Raw genomic sequence first — 20104 nt, 5'->3', positions numbered from 1 at the left:
TTGTTCCATAAAATGGCCCAAAATGAATTTCAAGTTTAAAATCAAATTGGAAATCTAAAATTTGAACAGGTACATAGCTTTACCTTTCGAACTAGTATTTCGTGAAATATGGACAACGCAGAATTCTCTGGACCAAACATAATTACTGTAGAATGGAACATCTGAATTTGTCTTTATCTAGAAATAGGACTGTATTCACACTATACGTAACTTCATTACAAGCTTTATTTTTGTTTTCAATTTAAATATCATCAAAATTGTGCAAGAAAAATGGGTAATTTATCTCCTCCAAATGAAATATAAATATTGTATCGAAACCTTTCCAATTATGGTGAAACAGAAGAATGGATCTGCATACAAAGGGAGAAGAAAAAATAACAATCTGGTAGAATTGTATGCAAACAATCCTTGGGAGTAGACCTCATGTCGCTTGACAATGGGCCGTTTTCGTCAGAACACAAAACGTATGAGGAGTTGAAGAATATCAAGACACGCTGAGCAGACGGCTATATGTGGATCATCGAGAAAGTGATCGATATCCGTTGATCTGCAATATACTTCCAATAAATTTGGCATTAAATCGAATCCACGTGAGATCAATCCAACAAGTATAGGAGAACAAAAAATTAATTGTTTCATTCCAGCGTCTAAGAATATTGTACTGTTCTACGTACTGGTTGCATTTCCAATTGCTCTGTGATGTGATTGCTATTTTAATTATATTGTTACTTATATTACCACCGCAAAGGAAAATTTATTGAACCAAAATAGTTTGATATGAACTTCGGATTGTTGAAAATGGAAGGACTATTTTTTCATTGTATTCGACACTGTGTTAACAGTGGCATCCATACTACAGTTCTGACAATTACTGTGGCGATCTCGCTCTTAGTTTGCAACATCGAATCTGCATCAATCTCTGAACAGGCTGTCAAAGTAAGTCATTAATGATTATCTCTTTTATATTCTTAAACTTTTTATATGTCTGGTCGTCTTTTAACGACCAGTGAATAGCACGAGGCATGAGACTGCAGTTGCAGCTCCACATCACATAATCACATCAGGGCATTTTAGTTTGTGAACGCAGCTCAAAAACATATCTAATATATAAGTCTGTAATATGGGTGTTTTATTGGTAGAAAATCAAGATGTGTTTCATCCCGATTCTTTTTGCGACGGGCCCGTGCTTAAAGGGATACTCCGGGCAGAAAATATTTGTATTTAAATAAATAGAACAACATTCACATAGCAAAACGCAGAAAATACCATCAAAATGAATAGCGAAGTTTTCATATATGTGTGAATGTTTATATCTCCCTTCTTATGAAATAAGTTGCAACATTAAATATCTAATGCACTGAATCAGTTGTCAATTCAATATTTTTAATTCATGGAGGAAAAATATTGAGTAAACCTAAATTCATATAATAAAATACAAAAGAACAAGTGGACATCAGTTTGCTCATTGGATATATATGAAGACATTCCTAGAACTGTTTCACCGGAATAATGCAAATCTTTCAAATACCATAGCTTTGTTATTCCTTGTCCGATTTTGATCAAATTTTCAGTGTTTTGTTTTTCTGATTTTTCTTTATCTGTTCAAATCATACTATTTTCAGCCTGGATCATCTGTTTAAGGATTTTGAGATCAGTTGTGTGTGTGTGTGTTTTTTTGCTTGTCAAGTTTTCATCAGGAAAATGTGCCCCCCCTTGGAAAATCCTGGATCCGCCCCTGCCCAAGAGTGAGTGGTGTTAATTGTTTCAACTCCCAAAACGTGAATATTTTCCAACATTATTCCAAAAAAAATTGTCTGCAAAAACAGAAACAAAAATCATTTTTATTGTCAAACATGTTACTGTGTCCTCTTGGAGCCATATCTCTGTTTTGATCATGTTGATTCAGCAACCATCCATCCTGTTCATTTAGAAAATTAAGAAGAGAAAATTGCTCAACAAACATGCCAAAAGATCAATCGTTCTTCTATAGTGCAAATTATAGTCCAAATTTATAGGGTTATACTCATTACTATTTAATATTTGGCCTACAATCCGCCTACAATTCAATTTAACGAAATAGCGACCTTTTTTATTGATACCTTACTTGTACGTCTGACTTAAGTTTTTTTTATATTCATTAATTAATAGAAAGAGACAGCCCAGGACTTGGTCTTGGCTGGCTATATTCTGATACGCTCTGTATTACAGTGTTAATTTGAAAGATTATATAAAAGCATGTTGAGCCATTTGTTCACTCAAATATAGCAAGAAATATGTTTGAAGCGTTTTGGAAGTTCCCTTTTCCCAACAATATAACATTCAATAATACCTGAGACATTTATTGACTCGTTCAAAATGGTTAGACGGCATCTTTGTCATTTTACAGTGCTTGAATTTCACATTATGATTGTTTCCAGAAGAAAAATAGAGTGCTGCTACTGCACATAATATAGATCTACGGCCTCGGAATAATTTTTGTCGGGCCATTAACTTTTATGACTATGCTCATATAACATTGAATTCACAAGCCCAATCATATAAGAATACCCAGCACTGTAAAAAATAAATTATCCTGATTTCTACAGCAAATATGGCGTCAGCTGAGTCACAATATCTTGTGATGTATGATTACAGAGTTGTTTGTATTTTTCTCCTGCAAATGAGGGGTTAAACAAACAAAAAAGTAACATTTGTTCAGGTTTTTTTTCCTTTGATCATTTTTCTTTTATAATGGGCAATGATATCTATAATTTAAAAAAGGGCCATGGAGCACATAACACAGTACAAATCTCTCTCTCTCTCTTCCTTCCTTCCTTCCTTTCTTTCTTTCTTTCTTTCTTTCTTTCTTTCTTTCCTTCCTTCCTTTCTTCCTTCTTTCTCTGTTTCTTTCTTCCTTCCTTTATTTATTTATTTCTTTTTTTCGTTCGTTCTTCCTTCGATTTTCTCCTTTTCTTGTTCTATCTAAATCGCTCTACCTACATGTATATATGTCCCTCTATATTAATTTCATTCTATCTATTTCTAAAACTCTTCCGTTCAATCATCCTTTAATTTTTCTTTATCTCGTGTATTTTTTTTGTGATATGTTTTTTTTTATGTATTCTAAAGTCTTTTCATCCTATAGGACAAGAAAGGATGTTTTTAACGCTTCTTTTTGTTGCTTTCTTTCATTTGCAATTTCGGCTATAAACCCATCTCGACTCTGTCAATGTCAATAGGCGTTGCCTTATTGTAAAAGGGGAACTTCATTTCAATATTCAGTATATAGATATTGTGATATATATGATATTGTAATGGTATTTTCCCTAAAAAATATGTTTGCAGGCTGATGATGTAAGCATGGAGAAATAATTTATTTTCTCTATGATTTCAGTTCTGTTTCTATTATCTAATTTCTCGGTACCTTTTAGTGCTTGCGTTTCTAAGTCACAAGGGCAAAGAAACAATATCGTGTTCTGTAACTTCTGTTCCATTATTTACCTGACCCACACCTGTGTTTTTCTTCACACCTTTTCATTACAAACTCCGGGACACACAGAATGAGGATATTCACTCCCAATGATAGATCAGAAAAAAAGAATACAAGGGACTTATTTGAAAATGAAAAATATTTATTCATGCTAGAGGAAAATGTATCACTCAGATATTTTAAAGATATTTGCTAAAGTGATACGATTTAATTTGTTGTTGTTGTTGTAGGAGTGGCAGTAGTAGTAGTAGTAATAGTAGTTGTAAAAGTAGAAATAATAGTATTAGTAGTAGTAGTAGTAGTAGTAGTAGTAGTAGTAGTAGTGGTAGTAGTAGTAGTAGAAGTGGTAGTAGTGCAGTAGTAGTTGTAGTAGTAGAAGCAGTAGTAGTAGTAGCTGTAGCAGTAGTAGTAGTAGTCGTAGTAGTAGTAATAGAAGTAGAAGTGGTAGTAGTGCAGTAGTAGTTGTAGTAGTAGTAGCAGTAGTAGTAGCTGTAGCAGTAGTAGCAGTAGTAGTAGTAGTAGTAGTAGTAGTAGTAGTGGTAGTAGTAGTAGTAGTAGAAGTGGTAGTAGTGCAGTAGTAGTTGTAGTAGTAGTAGCAGTAGTAGTAGCTGTAGCAGTAGTAGCAGTAGTAGTATGGTAGTAGTAGTAGTAGTAGTAGTAGTGGTAGTAGTCACAAGGGCAAAGAAACAATATCGTGTTCTGTAACTTCTGTTCCATTATTTACCTGACCCACACCTGTGTTTTTCTTCACACCTTTTCATTACAAACTCCGGGACACACAGAATAAGGATATTCACTCCCAATGATAGATCAGAAAAAAAAGAATACAAGGGACATATTTGAAAATGAAAAATATTTATTCATGCTAGAGGATATTTTTTAAGATATTTGCTAAATTGATACAATTTTAAATTGTTGTTGTTGTTGTTGTAGGAGTGGCAGTAGTAGTAGTAGTAATAGTAGTAGTAAAAGTAGAGATAATAGTAGTTGTAGTAGTAATAGCAGTAGTAGTAGCTGTAGCAGTAGTAGCAGAGTAGTATGGTAGTAGTAGTGGTAGTAGTAGTAGAAGTGGTAGTAGTGCAGTAGTAGATGTAGTGGTAGTAGTGGTAGTAATGTCAGTAGTGGTAGTAGTGGTAGTAGTAGTAGTGGTGGTAGAAGTGGTAGTAGTGGTCGAAGTAGTAGTAGTGTAAGTGTTAGTAGTACTAGTAGTAGTAGTAGTAGTAATAGTAGTAGTAGTAGTAGTAGTAGTAGTAGTAGTAGTAGTTGTTGTTGTTGTTGTAGTGGCAGCAGTAGTGACTGCCATTTCACTCGCTGGTCTATACATGTATGTCAATGTTGTAATAAAAGCCATAAGAGATAAAGAAGTTTACCTTGATCATGGCTTTGGGAAATTTAGTCAATTACTTTTATTACTTTTCTGATTTACATATTTTTTTTATTATAACAGCATTATTTAGAAGAGTTTGGTTACCTGACGAGTACATCAATCAAAGTTGCACCCTCTGAAGAGAAAATTACACATGCGCTCCATAAATTTCAAAAGTTTTCTGGATTACCCGATACAGGTATTCTTTGTTTTTAATTTCCATTTCTGCACGGAAAATAGTTTTTAAAATTGTTACGATACTGCAAAAAATAACAATGAAAATTTAGTTTTAAATTTGATATCCTTTTTTTTATTACAGGAAATTTAACAATCATAAGCTAACAAAACATAAATAAATTTTGATCTTACATCTCTTGAAGTGTCAGATGTGCAATCCAAAGTTATGATAGTATATCCATATAAAATCCAAGTTGGTTGGCGAAGATTCCTTAAATTAAAGTTTACAATGATGGCGATGATTATTTTGATGTTGAAGCACGATGAATAACAAGAGTCACTGTAACAAGTTGAAATGTCCGTGAAGACGATGTTGATAATGATTACCAGTCAATTTCAGCAATCCATGGGTTGAAAAGCGTTCATTAAAACAGGTTGATGATCTCGGTGAGAACTGAGAATTCCTCTGTCAAAGTAACTGCAAACAGTTCATTGATGGCGTGCAAATAATTCCACAGAAGATAAATGTTGTGTTCCAGTTGGAAATAAACTATGCTCTGACATAAAGTCTGGCGTGAAACTCTGAGTTCTGATCTGATGTGATGTGATGATCTCCTTGAAGAAACTGCCAGCTTATATACAAATTATTCACTATTCTGGAAGCTTCTAGTACTCACTATTCTGGAAGCTTCTAGTATTGTCTACAAAAAAAAACATTCTGCCAATTTCTAGAGCAGTCTAATTTTAGAAGACTCTTGAATGACCTCAGTGAAATTAATAATGTAAACAAAATAGGTAATCCCATTGTGCTTTTTACTGCAGGCTGGCCTTATTGTCTATCTTAGGACATTCTAGAAATAACAAAGATTATTCAGTACTCATTATAATAGGCATGCCTAACAAAGCTGTATTGAGACATTCTGGAATATTCTTAATCATTATATGCTATGAATATCCTTAAAGAGGAAATGAATAAATAAATGAATGTAATTGCTCTTACAATTCGTCTTATATATAACAAAATTATTCTAACTTCATACGATTACTGATACTTTAACTATTTGTCTATTCTTCTTTCTTTTTATAGGGTTGGTGGTATAAGAATAGGATAGTAAAGCAAGTATCCAGACCAAAAGGCCCAAATAGAAATTACAAATAAATAAATAAATAAATAAATAAATGACAAAGGGAAGGCAAAAATAATCACGGCATACATAAATGCACATACTTTAGCAGTTGCAGTGCCATATTAACGTAAATATTTTGAATATAGGCCCTACTCTCAATATCTCGTTTAACCTCGATAAAGACAAGTTCTTCAAAAGTTTGTAAATTATATCATTAAATATAAAAGGTAGGCCTACTCAGTTTTCGAAGAGAATATATGTTTAAGGTGTTATATACGGGGAAAACACTTATTCATTTTAAGCTAATATAAAGTGTTCTTTTTAATTTTTCATCTCAATAGGCGAAGAAGACATGGTGACGATGACCAAAATATTAGAGCCTCGATGTGGTAATAGTGATATCGACGACCAAGCTATGACGTCATCAAGGGGAAGAATACGACGAAAGAGATTTGTCATCATTCGTCCGTGGCCTAAGAATGATTTAACATATAAAATCTCAATTTATACCACGAAACTTCCTGCGGGTATAGTCAACTTTGAAGTGGCTAGGGCATTCAAGGTATTTATCTTTCGTAGCTATCCACTTAGTCTAAATCAAGCTGATCTAAGTACGGAATCGTCCACCAATTGGCAATGTGACTAAACATTTGTGGTTAATTCATTCAATTACATATTCGGTTTTCTAACATCTGCTTTCATAGCCATTTGCTACAATTACTATTTGGCTTAATATCTTCTTGTGTTTAATAAATTTGTCCACGATCAATAACTAAATTTCCACATCGTCTTACTCTACTAAATATTCCAGATCAGTGTGTCTAGTGAGAAATTTTTGCGTAGTAGTTTCTCTGTGAATTTTAAGTAAGGCGAAGTGGTGTTAGATCAATTAGAAATTGACGAAATTATAACAAACTGACTATAGCATGCCATTAGACCAAATGGGTCCCGCAATATATTGATCGTGGGGTTGATTTTTACGATTGATTGTATTGATTATTGTGCATAATCAATCGTAAAACTCAACCATATACGATCAATCGCAAAGTTTTATGTAACGGGTCCCAGATTTTTTTATTTAATTGATTTAGGAGAAATGAGAGTATTATGAAATGGGACAAAATGTGGACAAAAAATTAGTTATTTCAATACTGGCACTGGTATACAGATGGCTTACAAGAAGTTATCAAGACCAAGAAGAAAAGGGGGAAATGGTAAAAATTATATAATTTTCTGAATAGTATGTCGAAATCTATCACAAAATTAGAGTTTCGAACTATTAGATCCGGCTTTCGGTCAAAATGCTACTTTTCAGTAAGTCCATAAAACTGAACATACTATACTATCTACCTACCTACCTTCCTACCTACATATTCTATCTATCTATCTATCTGTCTGTCTGTCTATCTGTTTGTCTGTCTGTCTGTCTGTCCGTCCATCCATCCATCCATCCATCCATCCATCCATCCATCCATCCATCCATCCATCCATCCATCCATCCATCCATCCATCCATCCATCCATCCATCCATCCATCCATCCATCCATCTATCTATCTATCTAACCGTTTCTTATGATTATTCCATTTCAGCTATGGTCTGACGTTGCCCTACTCACGTTCACTCAGATCTATAGTGGCGATGCTGATATCGATATATCGTTTCATATTGGTAGCCATGATGATGATCGTCCGTTCGATGGTCCTGGGAGGGTGCTGGGGCATGCATTCCCGCCAAGTGTTACAACATCCAGGCCAGAACTCATTGGTCATATTCATCTTGACGAAGAAGAGAACTGGACAGCCAATTCACCATCAGGTACCCTTTGCATTTGTATGTCGCAGTAGGTCCATGGTCACACGAATGAAACCGATTCCAGACAGATCAAAACTACATGTGTTACTTTATTTTTTTGTGAAATACACCATTGATTAGTTTAGACTTAATTGGTCTCATTGAGATGGGAAATATAAGTAAGTAAGACTTAACAGAGGGGGGGGGGGGTAACAGAGAGAGAGAGAGAGAGAGAGTGACAGACATAAAAACCATTAGAGAGAAAATTAAATTAAAGGAGAATGAAACTCTTGGAGCAAGTTAGCTTTTGTGAAAGCAGAAAAATCAAAGAATAAGATCAACAAAACTTTATGTAAAATAGGACTAGCAATAAAAGAGTTATGAGCATTTGAATGTCAAGATCACTAATGCTATGGAGATCCCCCCATTGGCAATGCGACCAAGATCTGTGATGTCACACACGTACAACTCTCCCATTCGGACACTGAAAATATACCCCAAAACATCTCTTTTTGCTCATTCTAATCATATGACAAACGATTTATTTATTTATTTATTTATTTATTTTGTTTTATTTATTTTATACTGCAGGGTAGGCCTGTTCAGTTCTTAAAACTGCTTTACAAAGGCGCCCTGTAGTTTAAAATACATGTCAAGATAACTATGAACAACAACAACAAACAACATCAAAAATACAAAATACAAAATATCTAACATCAGAAACAATTAACACCAAAATATAGAGTGGGAAGTGACAATTTAAACATACATAGCATTGTAAATCAATGGAATATCATTTCGCTCTTTATCAATTCGTATGAAAGGCTTTGCATAATTTTTTAAAAACTAACAAGGAGGTACAAACTTGTAAATTTGAAGGAAGTGCATTAAATAATTTGGGTCCGACATATGCGAAAGATTTTCTTTTATGTTCAATTCTAGCTTTGGGAAGCTGAAGGGGGCATCGTAAAGAATACCGTGTCCTGTATTTCACGGGCCGTTTACATACTAAAGGTTTTAAATAATTTGGAACTAAATCATTCATTATTTTATATACAAGAACACAATACTGATATTTTATACGCTGATCTACTGATTGCCACTTCAGTGACTGCAACAAAGAAATTTGTGATGTATTATAATCTTTTTTCAAAAGCATTCTGGCATATTTATTTTGAAGTTTTTGTATCTTATCTAAATGTATTTTTGCACTGCTTCCCCAATATGTAATACAGTAATCAATGTAAGGTAAAATCATAGAAAAGTACAGCTTCTTCATAATATCAAAGGACAGTAAGTGCTTAATCCGCCTTACACAACCTATTGCCCGAGATATTTTACAAACGATATTAGTAATATGTTCGCACCAAGTCAAGCCCGGATCGAGCATGACACCTAAGTATTTAATCTTTTTTACATTTTCTAATTGTATGTTCCTGAATTTCACTGACAAATGAGCACCCCTCAACTTTTTCTTTTGACCAAATACCATGGCTTTTGTTTTTTGCGGGTGTAAATGCATATTATTTAAGTCTAGCCATTTACTTATTGAATCAAAATCATCTTGCAAATACTTTTGTACCTCCTTAATTGATTCACCGTGATTAAAAATGGCGGTATCATCAGCATAAAGAGACATTTTAGAATGTACATGCAATTTCAAATTACACATGTCATTAATAAAAATACAAAATATCAATGGACCCAGTATAGATCCTTGTGGGACACCTGATTTTATCTTCAAAAATTCACTGCGACAACTGTTAATCATTACAAATTGCCTTCTGTCTGTTAAATACGATTCCATCCAGTTGTATTCATTGCCAGTAATACCATAGTACTTAAGTTTTGCAAGTATAAAATTGTGAGGAATAACATCAAAAGCTTTGCGTAAGTCCAAGAAAATACCACCAGTAACATGTTTTCGGTCCATTTTATCATACAAAAAGTCTGTAATCTCAGTTAGACAAGTGGCAGTAGAATAAGACGGTCTGAAGCCAGACTGACAATTTGCAAGTAGATCATTCACATTTAAGTACTTATACAATTGATCATGTATTGCTCTCTCTAGTATTTTGGACAGGACTGGAAGCACAGAAATTGGTCTATAATTGTCAATATCAAATGATCCTCCCTTATGTACAGGAGTAATTCTTGCTGTTTTAAAATCTTCTGGAATAACACTAGTTTGTAAAGTTGCATTAAATAAATGGGTTAAAGGGCCATCTATACTCTCTGCTGCCAGCTTAAGAAACTTAGGGTGAATGCCATCTACTCCGACCGCTTTCGAACAATCAATATGTAATAGTTCTTTCAAAACATACTCCTTTTTGATTGCATAAAATTTAAATTCACAATCTGGAATAAACAGAGTTTGTAAATTGTTTAATAAATCTTTCGAGAAATTACCCGAAGCGGCTTGCAACCTTGAGCCGACTTCATTAAAGGCTTTGTTTAGAACGTGAGCTATTTCATTGTTAGGTATTTGATCATTATCAATTGTTAATTTAACATCATGACTCGTGGTTTTATTTTTCTTAGGTATAAGCTTCGATAAAATGTTCCAGTTCTTTTTCATGTCATTTTCGCAGTCCTTAAATTTGTCCTGATAATACTTCTTTTTCAAATTTTTAATCAAGTTATTAGCTCTGTTACGGGAAAACTGAAATTTATTCCACCAATAAATTAATCTTGTTTTTCTAAATTGCTTTCGATAATAATCCCTTTCGCGTGCTAACACCAAAAAATCATCATTTATCCAAGGTACCCCTCTTTGTTTTTGCCGCACTGATATCACGGGGGCATGCCTGTCACAAATGTCCAGGAGTGTGTTTTTAAAATAGTGCCACAATTTTTCAACGTCAGTCCCACAGGAATAAAACTCATGCCAATCAACTTTCCTTACATCATCTTTAAATTTCTCACTGTCAAAGTACTTGAATGAACGACATTTAGTTATTTTCGGAGAAAGGGATTGATGTTTCCCTTTAATTGCAGTAAAAATCACAGAGTGATCACTAAGTCCAGCTGACTGCACTCCTGACTTAATAATATTGTCAACAAGTGCATCAGAAATACATACCAAATCGATTACTGACTGGCTATGTGGTGAAATTCTAGTGGGTTCAGATATAACCTGTGTCATTTGCATTGTAGTAAGGAGACTGGAAACTTTTCTAGAAAGATTATTTATGGTTTGCATATTACAGTTAAAATCACCAAGAAGGATGACGTTGTTTGTAATTGTATACAATTTCTCAAGATTACTTTCAAGACTGTCAAAAAAATCTAAATGATTATCCGGTTTTCTATACAATATACCAATAAATAATGAGCTACTATTGCTACGTTGCAACTCCAACCAAATTATTTCTAAGGCAACAGATTCAAGATCCAATCTCCTTATATACGATAAATTTTCTGATATAAAACATCCCACTCCACCTCCATGAGTACATCTATCCTTCCTCTCAAACTTATAACCTTTAACAGAAATCAAGCTATCAGAATGTTCTTTTGTTAACCATGTTTCTGACACTCCTAGTAGATCATAAGGGTTATTATTCAGCCAACATTGTAAATCAGCAACTTTATTAACAATGCTTCTGACATTAAGATGAGCTAATTTTATACCTTTAATATCTTTTAGAGCAAAATCATTAGTTTCGGTTGACCTATCATCATGTGCGTCGACAGAAATATTATTACAGTTATACACGACTTCAGTAGATAGATCAGGATCATTCCAAAAAGGTAATACACTTTGGAGAATACATTTCGGGCACTGCCAATTTTCAAACAGTTCATCTGAATCATAGGTCTCTCTTGAGACCCCGCCACAAACTATATGCACCCACTGTGAACATACAGTGCATAACAAAGCCTTTTGATTTATTTTAACAGATTTATTACAAATTGAACATGGGTATTTAATCATTAAATCTTATGTTGAAATTAGGTTGAGATTTTACTTCCTCCACTCTAAGCAATTTATATACATTAATCATTTTAATTATCAAATATATATACATGAAAAACCCGAATATGTGCAAAATAGCAACAGCAACAATAACAATAAAATGTAAATTGTCACACTTCAAAACAAGTGAAAAGTATTACGTGTAAGTAATGAATGTAATTTTATACAAATATTCAATAAAATAAGAACCAAGTTCTAGTGATTAACGTTATTAAAAACAAATCGTATATTTAATAGTGCAATTTAAAGCAAATAGTAAACAGGAATTCGCCTGTGTGCTCAAGCAGACCAAGTATTACAGTTCAGTGAATTTGATTGATATTGTTGTCTCATTCCTTCAATTGATCAAGTTTTCCGAGGTCTTTTACACTTGAAAGAGCAACTCTTTTCCCACTCTTATTCATCGCTGTTACTCTTCCGTCTTGAGTCCAGACTTTGTGGACTTGCGGGAGGTTTCCTTTCTTTACTTGCCAGAACAGCTGAGATCGCTTCCGTGTTAGATTTTCATTGATGTAAATTGAAAGGCCTTTCAGCTTAGCCCTAGATGCGTATACAGCCTCTCTTGCCCTGTAGTTGGAAAATTTGATGATGACGTTCCGGGGCTTACGACTACGAGGATCCTTCTGCTTGTTCTCAAGCGCAGCATGGCTGGAAAGGCGGTGAGAACGATCGATGTCCTCTTGTTTCACTGTAACACCCATATTCCTCTGGCACACCTCTATGATCTTGGCATCAGTATCTTCGTTTGCAGATTCAGCAATACCACTGAAAATCAGGCAATTGCGGCGTGAATACTGCTCCGCCTCATCAGCTGCAGCTTCTAGCGACTCGACTCTGTTGTTTAGACGACCGACTTCCTCCAGAAGATTTGCATTCTCGAATAAGATGGACTCAACATGATCGGAAACTGCTGATTCAATTTCCTTAACAAGAACAGATTTTATGGAGCTGACTAGGTTTTTTACGAACGATTCTTCTAGAAGAATAACTTGCAGAGCTTTTTTGATAGCCACCTCCAACCCTTCTTCGACGCCTGGTACCTCACACGCAGCAGACCCTTCTTCGCCTCCGTCATCACTAAATGATATAATGTTGTGAAACCTCTGTACTTGTCATCTCATAAAGAAAACACCTAACCTTGTGATAGACTCTATAAAAGTGAGAATATAAGTGAAATAAGTACTAAAGTAATGAGGGAGTTGTACGTGTGTGATATCACAGATCTTGGTCGCATTGCCGATGGGAGGATCTACATGGCACTAGTGATCTCAATATTCAAATGTTCATAACTTTCTTATTATTCATTCAATCTTCCTCAAACTTTCAACAATATGTTTCTTTGATTTTTCTCTTTGATATGAATTCAGCTAGTTTCAAGGGTTTCATTCTCCTTTAAGAGAGAGAGAGAGAGAGGGGGAGGTGGGGGTCATGTAATACTGGTCCAATTTTGTTCAAACTATTTTAGGCTAATTCATATGATGGGTATTTTTTTCGCAGAGAACATTACTGCTTCGCTGGGGGGGGGGGGGGGCACAGACCCACTCCCCCTTCACGACACGAGAAAATGGAGAAAAGAGGGGAAATGGAAAGGAAGAGGGGTGAATCATGATATCACTTTCTTAACATTGTGTCAAAATCTATCACAAAACTTTTTTATTTTGTGTCAAAAGTTCGAAACAAAAATTTTCCCAATACGCCATCCCTTCAAATGTTTTGGCTCATTACTCCACACTGATTAACTGTTCTATATGATTTTACTTTTTAAATAAACGCGTAGGTTAAAATAAATCTTTGCAACTTTGAACAGTAAAGGCCACCGCACACCTTACGATTGGTCTGCAATCCGATTTTGGAATAAAACGTAATAGAATTTGACGCTATTATTGAGACATGGAAAATCTTACTGTGTAATGTTTTAAATCATCGCACGAATACCTATTTTAAATCTGTGACTATTCTATCATCCTTTTTAGAATACAAGCGAATTTAATATCTAGTCGTAATGACGTCATAGCAATCGTATGATTGTCTACGATTTGTAACCAATTTGGCCTTTACTCCAAAATAAAGGCTTGCAATCATGAACAATTGTTATATTATTATTCTTTCAGTTAATTCAACCTCAAATGAATTGATACTTTTCATTCACATTTTCAGAAAATAAGCAAAATGCGATTTGTTCCAAAAATCGGATCGTGGAACAGTCGTAAGGTGTGCGGCGGCCTTAACGCACCTAATTTTCTTTACCACTAACCCATGTGCAGGAAAAAATCTTTGGTTGACAGTGGCCCATGAGATAGGTCATGCTATTGGACTGGGTCATTCTAAGGTATTGTCAGCCCTCATGTATCCTTGGTACCGGACCTTTGATCAAGACTTTACCCTCGATCAAGACGACATCAGAGGGGTTCAGTTTCTCTATGGTGAGTTCACATCTGCCCCCCCCCCCTTCTCCCCCGGATGTTTGTTCTCCTGAAGGAAAAAAATGTTTAAGACCCCTAAATGAACAAGAAGAATGTAATTCATATACTCATTGAATAAATTGCTATTTCATAACAAAATTAATAGTAGACAACTTTCATTCTTTGCGTGCAGTGAAATGTAATAATAACACTTCTTAAAATCCATAAATAAATTCAATTGTTTAGAAATATTGATTATCTGTTAATCATCATCAATATTTTGATCATACAGTAAATGATCATCATTGTAAAGCCTGCAATGAGATCATCCAATTGATAGATGAAAACAAATCTTCAATCAATGTCCATATGATCTACATTTGCTACACTCGACCCAGAAGCCCGCCCAGGAGAAGTATACCTGACAGAAATGATAATTTATTAAATTAATATCTTAAATGTTTGTGCGCTGTATATACGGATACCAGGATCGAACGCTGAGGTATATAACTATCTAAAGTCCTTCGGAAGCGCATAGAGACACGTTAAATGACGTGATAATGCGTACATCAGAACATGATATTATCATTATCATTGTAATTATTATTATTATCATCATCATCATGATTGATTGGTGATTATCTATACTTTGAAATCAGGTGCACGACCGGGAACTGAGCTGGTTTCTCCGACAAGCTCTCCTCAAGGACCAAACAACCCTAACATACCAGACCTCTGCAGCGTGTATACTGATACCATAACATTCACAGCCATGGGAAACATGTATGCCTTTAAAGGTAACTTCAGAGTTCAGAAAGTTGTATACTAATGGATGTCTTTTATCTCCCGATACCTAAAAGCATAAATACAATTACTATATTATATATATTATAGCCATGTCATAAAATGTTTTATCATGGCCATGATTATTTATGATTTTTTTGCCCATTAACACCGAAAAACTATAGCATTCTAGATGAAAGACTTTGTATATTAGTTTTGAAGTCTCTGAAGATTTTCCTGTAGGTTTCGAGCAAAAAAAAAATATTGCCTTGAGTGGGAATCTATCTCCATTTGCACCTTTGGGCTACAGGCGCATAGATTGGGGGCTCAAGTTGAGCAATGGACCCCCTCCCGAATTTTCACGACTAAGTAAAATGAAGAAAATGAAGGATAAGAGGAGAAAGTGAGAAATATTATTTCTGAATATTATGTCATAATCTATCACAAAATTAGATGCTCATTTTAAAAGATTCATAATTTTCGCTCTCATAACTTTTTAGAACTTTTTCTCATCCGACATGTTGTACACCTTCTCATTTTTTCATCATTGTACTACTGATAAGATGGATGATATTATGCAGTAAATTGATGGTAGTAAATTGTGCAAAGAAAGTTACGATTATATATATAAATATATATAAATTTGATAAACATGATAAATAGGAATCAATAGTATTTTTAAAGATAGTCTGACGCATGAGTTGTCAGTTTCATTAGCCAAGCTCTGCAGTTTCCTCGAGCAGAAACCTTGTTAAATCAAATCATGTAAATTCACATGTATTCACAGTTTCCGTTCTGACAAAATTCAAATACCGCAATTTCTTTCTCTTATTTTTCAATGACAGATGGGTTTTATTGGATATTGGAGAAGGGTCAGCTGGTCCCTGGATTTCCAAAACTTATCTCGGGATACTGGCCGGGACTTCAAAGCAACCTCTCCGCCTCCCTCTCCATGAAAAATCCTAGAGTGTGGGGAGCAGATGTGGGCAAGACTTACTTCTTTAAGGTACGAAATTTCTTGACATATTCATTGAAACCACCCCAACCCCATCAACACAGGTAGATTATGATAGAAGGAACATCTCAGAACTTCTGGTTATCATTTTTGTTTGTCTATGTTATGCTCTGAAAACTTTGCATACTTTTATTTCTGCATTTGTTTGCTTCTATTTCTGTATTTCTGCATGTTTGCTTTTATTTCTGCATTTATTTCTTTTTCTTGGGAATTTCAGTCAATTATTTCAGTAGCGGTGCTGTAGAAGGGGGCTCGGAGTACGGGTGTTGGATAAAACAATAAGGAAAATAAGAGAAGTGAAACAGAAAATGTAGTCAGAAAGAAATTAGCGAACGAAATTTGATTTGTCATGTTGTACTTGTGAACAATTTCCCGATTTGTCTCGGCTGCGTCGGAGGCGGAGGCAACATTGAAATCTTTACCAATTTTAAGTTTTATTATAGAACTAATCATAACTTTGAAAGTATAAAGAACTATTTCATGAAACTTAGATATAAGGGTAATAAAGTATTACTGATCATCTGGCATAGGTTTGCAGGTCACATGATTAAGGTGAAAAGTCATTTAGGGTCAACGAACTTTGACCTATCCCACCGAAAAGCCGTGGTACCGCCCGTTGACAAGACTTTAAACAATATCGCTTAAAAATACATACATACTGTTTATACCGCACAATTTTTTTTTTACCTCTGTATTTTCGTCGTTGCTATTGACTTTATGGTGATGCTGTTGTTGTTGTTGATATAATCCTGAATGTCCTTGATTTACAGACTATATCAGGAAGTGTTGCCGTGTGGAAGTACAGTGCTGAAAACACTTTAGAACCTGGTTATCCCAAAGCGTTTGAGAATGTGTTCCCTGATTTTGGGTCGAGTCGACCAATTATCTCAGTACAGGGAGTGGCAGAAATAAGCGGGAATGGCGAAACCATTTTCATCATGGGTAAGTATTTGAAATGAAAACCAAATGTGATAATATAAATAATTGTCTGAAAGCCGAATATAGAACTTTTTGGGGGGCGGGGGGAATCAGTATAAGTTATAATTGTTTTAAAAATTAAAACATTATGATAAAATTGGCAGCTTCGTGTCTAGCATGTTATTGTGACATTCTATTGTAGTACCTTTGAGTACCTTTGCCTTCATTCGGGACTGAAGTCAATTTTATTTTCATTTTATATAAACATTTACTTTCTTCCATTTCCCAAATTTATCAATCTTCATATATGCATGGAATATTATTTTATGTCCTCAAGATAGGGAAATGTTATTCTGAGTAGATATTTTGAAAAGGTGACGTTGAAGCTGTTAATTGTGTATTGAAACAAATGGAGAAGTTGCCCCTATACCTAACACCACAATTACATTGGTTATATGTCCAATTTGAAATCCCAATTCATATTATAGTGACTCCAACTTCATACAATTTAAATTCAGAAATAAATTCCTTTCTCATCTAATAATTATTATTCAAGCTTTCACACAGACCTACTTTTTCTTCTTTATTGTTTATCTCTTTAAAAAAAATCAATCGGGTAAGTATCCTCTTTAAACCCTATTGTCTACTCTTCTTCTTATCCTATTTTCTTCTCTAGTTTGTGAGAGGTCGGTCTGAAAATTGAACATTTCCCATATGGGGCACTTATATGTAAAGTTACGGATCAAAGCAACAGAGTTCATTACGAAGTGTGTTTATTTTAGGGTGGTCGTGTTTTTAATTTGGAGATGGAGGATGTCATTCTCACGTTTGATGAAAGTTCAATAAAAAGTATTATAGGATTGGGCTGGGGAGGGGGGAAGGGGGGGGGGGGAGCGCGTGTCCCTCGCTGCATACAACCATATTACCCTCCAGTAAGGGCACTCTTTTTCATGCTCTTTCATCTCCACGCTTTCAATCTGAGAGAAATTTAGACGCCAATATTGGATTGTTTCCTGCTTTTCTACGTTAGCCAGTGTAAAGCCAGGCATGGTGGCTCAGTGGTAGACCACCCGTCTCATGAACGGGAGGTCGTGGGTTCGGTCCTCGGCCGAGTCATACCAGAGACTTATAAAATGGGCCCCTCTGCCTTCTTGCTAGGCGCTCAGCATTTAGATTGAAGAAGGGTAATGATAATATTATGTTATGCAGGGCCCGCTGGTAGAGCAGTTTCCTAACTGAAATGGCTACCCTGGGTAAATAAAACGTTATTATTGTTTTTTTATTATTAAAAAGCAAACCAATAACAATTAAAATTGCAAACTTTCCCCGAACTCTTTTCGAAGTATATCCTTTTTATTTTTCTAGACAATCAAATCTACCTATACGGGTGGGAGAAGGTGTTCCGAGGACCATACGCCATCACTGACATCTTCCCTAACCTATACGGCAAGGTTGCTTCTGTGATCCAAGGAGCAGACAACTATCTCTATTTCTTCACGGAGAATGGTTTATACTATCAGGTGTCACCTTGGACATTCAACCTCAGTACCTACTTCCCTAGACTTGTTGTCCAAGACTGGTTCAGTTGTAACGAGTGAGAATCTTCTAGAAATAACCGTTGCATATACGGGAGTCTTTTATTATGAAGGAAACATCTGAAACATTTTTTCCTACCCGGGCCCTTTTTGGGTTTTTTGTTTTGTTTTACTATATATAAACTTATTCTTTTGATATTGATAAAACTAAATATGAAAAGTGTATTTGAATTTTCTTTTAAAAGTTACATCATTTGCGATTAAACTTACATCGAAAAGTCAAATGGTTATTATGATGTTTATCAATGTTAGCATGTTTAGTTTACAATGCGAAGGCTAGACCTTTTTGATAATATCATCTTCCTTTTATACCTTATTGTGTTGTTTCATTTAATTCTATTACGAGTTGATCAAACAGGGACAGATATAGGTGCACCCATGCGCATATATGAAAGTTACATCGAGTTAATTTATTCAACGGTGTCTAGAATAGGAAATGTTTTTCCTTTAGCAAAACACACAAGGCTCAATATAAATGCTTTGATAACGAAATATTCAAATGGTTATACATAGGAAAAGAAAAGAACGAAATAGGTCGATATTTGAATAGCTAAAGAATTTCAGGTTAATTCCACCCCAATAAAAAAAAACGTTGATTAGAATAAATAGAGAAAATCAAAATTCTACGTTTCATATCATGAAAATATTTCGAAAAATATTGAGTTTGTGAGGTCATGGGTCACTCAATCAAATACTGATCAGGATGTACATATCTTTTGCCCCCCCCCAAAAAAAATAATAAGCGAAACTTAAAATGTCTATTATTCAAATCAACTTGCTTTTGGTGTGGGTGTGGCCTTAAAACATTGTAAAATTGTGTAAATGTAGTTGAAATTCAATTTTATCATGTTTATTGGTGTATTAAACGAATGAATACAACTGAATGAACGAATTATAAGCACATGTACTCACGGAGGCGAGCCCATTACAGAGTAGAAGGAGGGGGTATAGGTACATGTATATAAAGAACTAAATATATAATTAATTAAAAAAAAAACGCAAATTTGATATGATGAAAAACAAATTGATTGAAAATTTCACCACTTACTAGTTGGCGTCAAAGTATTGAGATGGGATTGTTGTGGACAAAATTCTATTAATATATCACTGAAAATGTTAAAGTACTAATATTGAAAATATAGGGTATTTTATCATGCTAATTAGAGGAGAAATGAGATGAAGTTATTAAGTTGCTTATTAGATGTGAATTTGTTTATATATACTTCAGGGAAATGTAGTGTCAGTATATGGGGCTGGAACCCAAACAAAATGGCACTCACGTATTATTGAGTTTTATTTGTATCTTTAAGATGTATTTAAGAAAAAGAATATATCAAATATGAAGAAGAATTTAGAATCTATGTATAGCATCCTGATTACAAAAAAAGAATTTTCATTCCCTATATTAAAACACCGTTTTAATCAACGTTTGCATATTAAATTATACAAATAATATCAGTATGCTTGACATTGTCTTATTG

General features: G+C 34.6%; 1 protein-coding gene across 1 annotated transcript; it reads left to right on the top strand.

Moving 5' to 3' along the window:
- The first annotated feature begins 452 nt into the window (after positions 1 to 452).
- Positions 453 to 20091, top strand: LOC135157129 (interstitial collagenase-like). Its single transcript, XM_064111704.1, has 9 exons — positions 453 to 936; positions 4917 to 5034; positions 6481 to 6701; positions 7730 to 7955; positions 14175 to 14333; positions 14972 to 15109; positions 15941 to 16101; positions 16881 to 17052; positions 18394 to 20091. The coding sequence occupies exons 1-9, from the start codon at positions 778 to 780 to the stop codon at positions 18624 to 18626; spliced, it is 1587 nt and encodes a 528-aa protein (XP_063967774.1). The 5' UTR covers positions 453 to 777; the 3' UTR covers positions 18627 to 20091.
- Positions 20092 to 20104: the final 13 nt, after the last annotated feature.

This window comes from Lytechinus pictus, chromosome 2 (genome assembly GCF_037042905.1).
Source record: "Lytechinus pictus isolate F3 Inbred chromosome 2, Lp3.0, whole genome shotgun sequence".
NCBI classification, from domain to species: domain Eukaryota; kingdom Metazoa; phylum Echinodermata; class Echinoidea; order Temnopleuroida; family Toxopneustidae; genus Lytechinus; species Lytechinus pictus.
The sequence above is the reverse complement of the archived record's forward strand: the minus strand, read 5'-3'. Positions and strand labels throughout refer to the sequence as shown.

Bases quoted from the DNA above. Each gene is read 5' to 3' on its own strand.
- LOC135157129 (XM_064111704.1), top strand. From the start codon at position 778: ATGAACTTCGGATTGTTGAAAATGGAAGGACTATTTTTTCATTGTATT. The intron at 5,035-6,480 runs GTATTCTTTGTT...TCATCTCAATAG, and splicing joins TTCTGGATTACCCGATACAG to GCGAAGAAGACATGGTGACG. The intron at 6,702-7,729 runs GTATTTATCTTT...ATTCCATTTCAG, and splicing joins AAGTGGCTAGGGCATTCAAG to CTATGGTCTGACGTTGCCCT.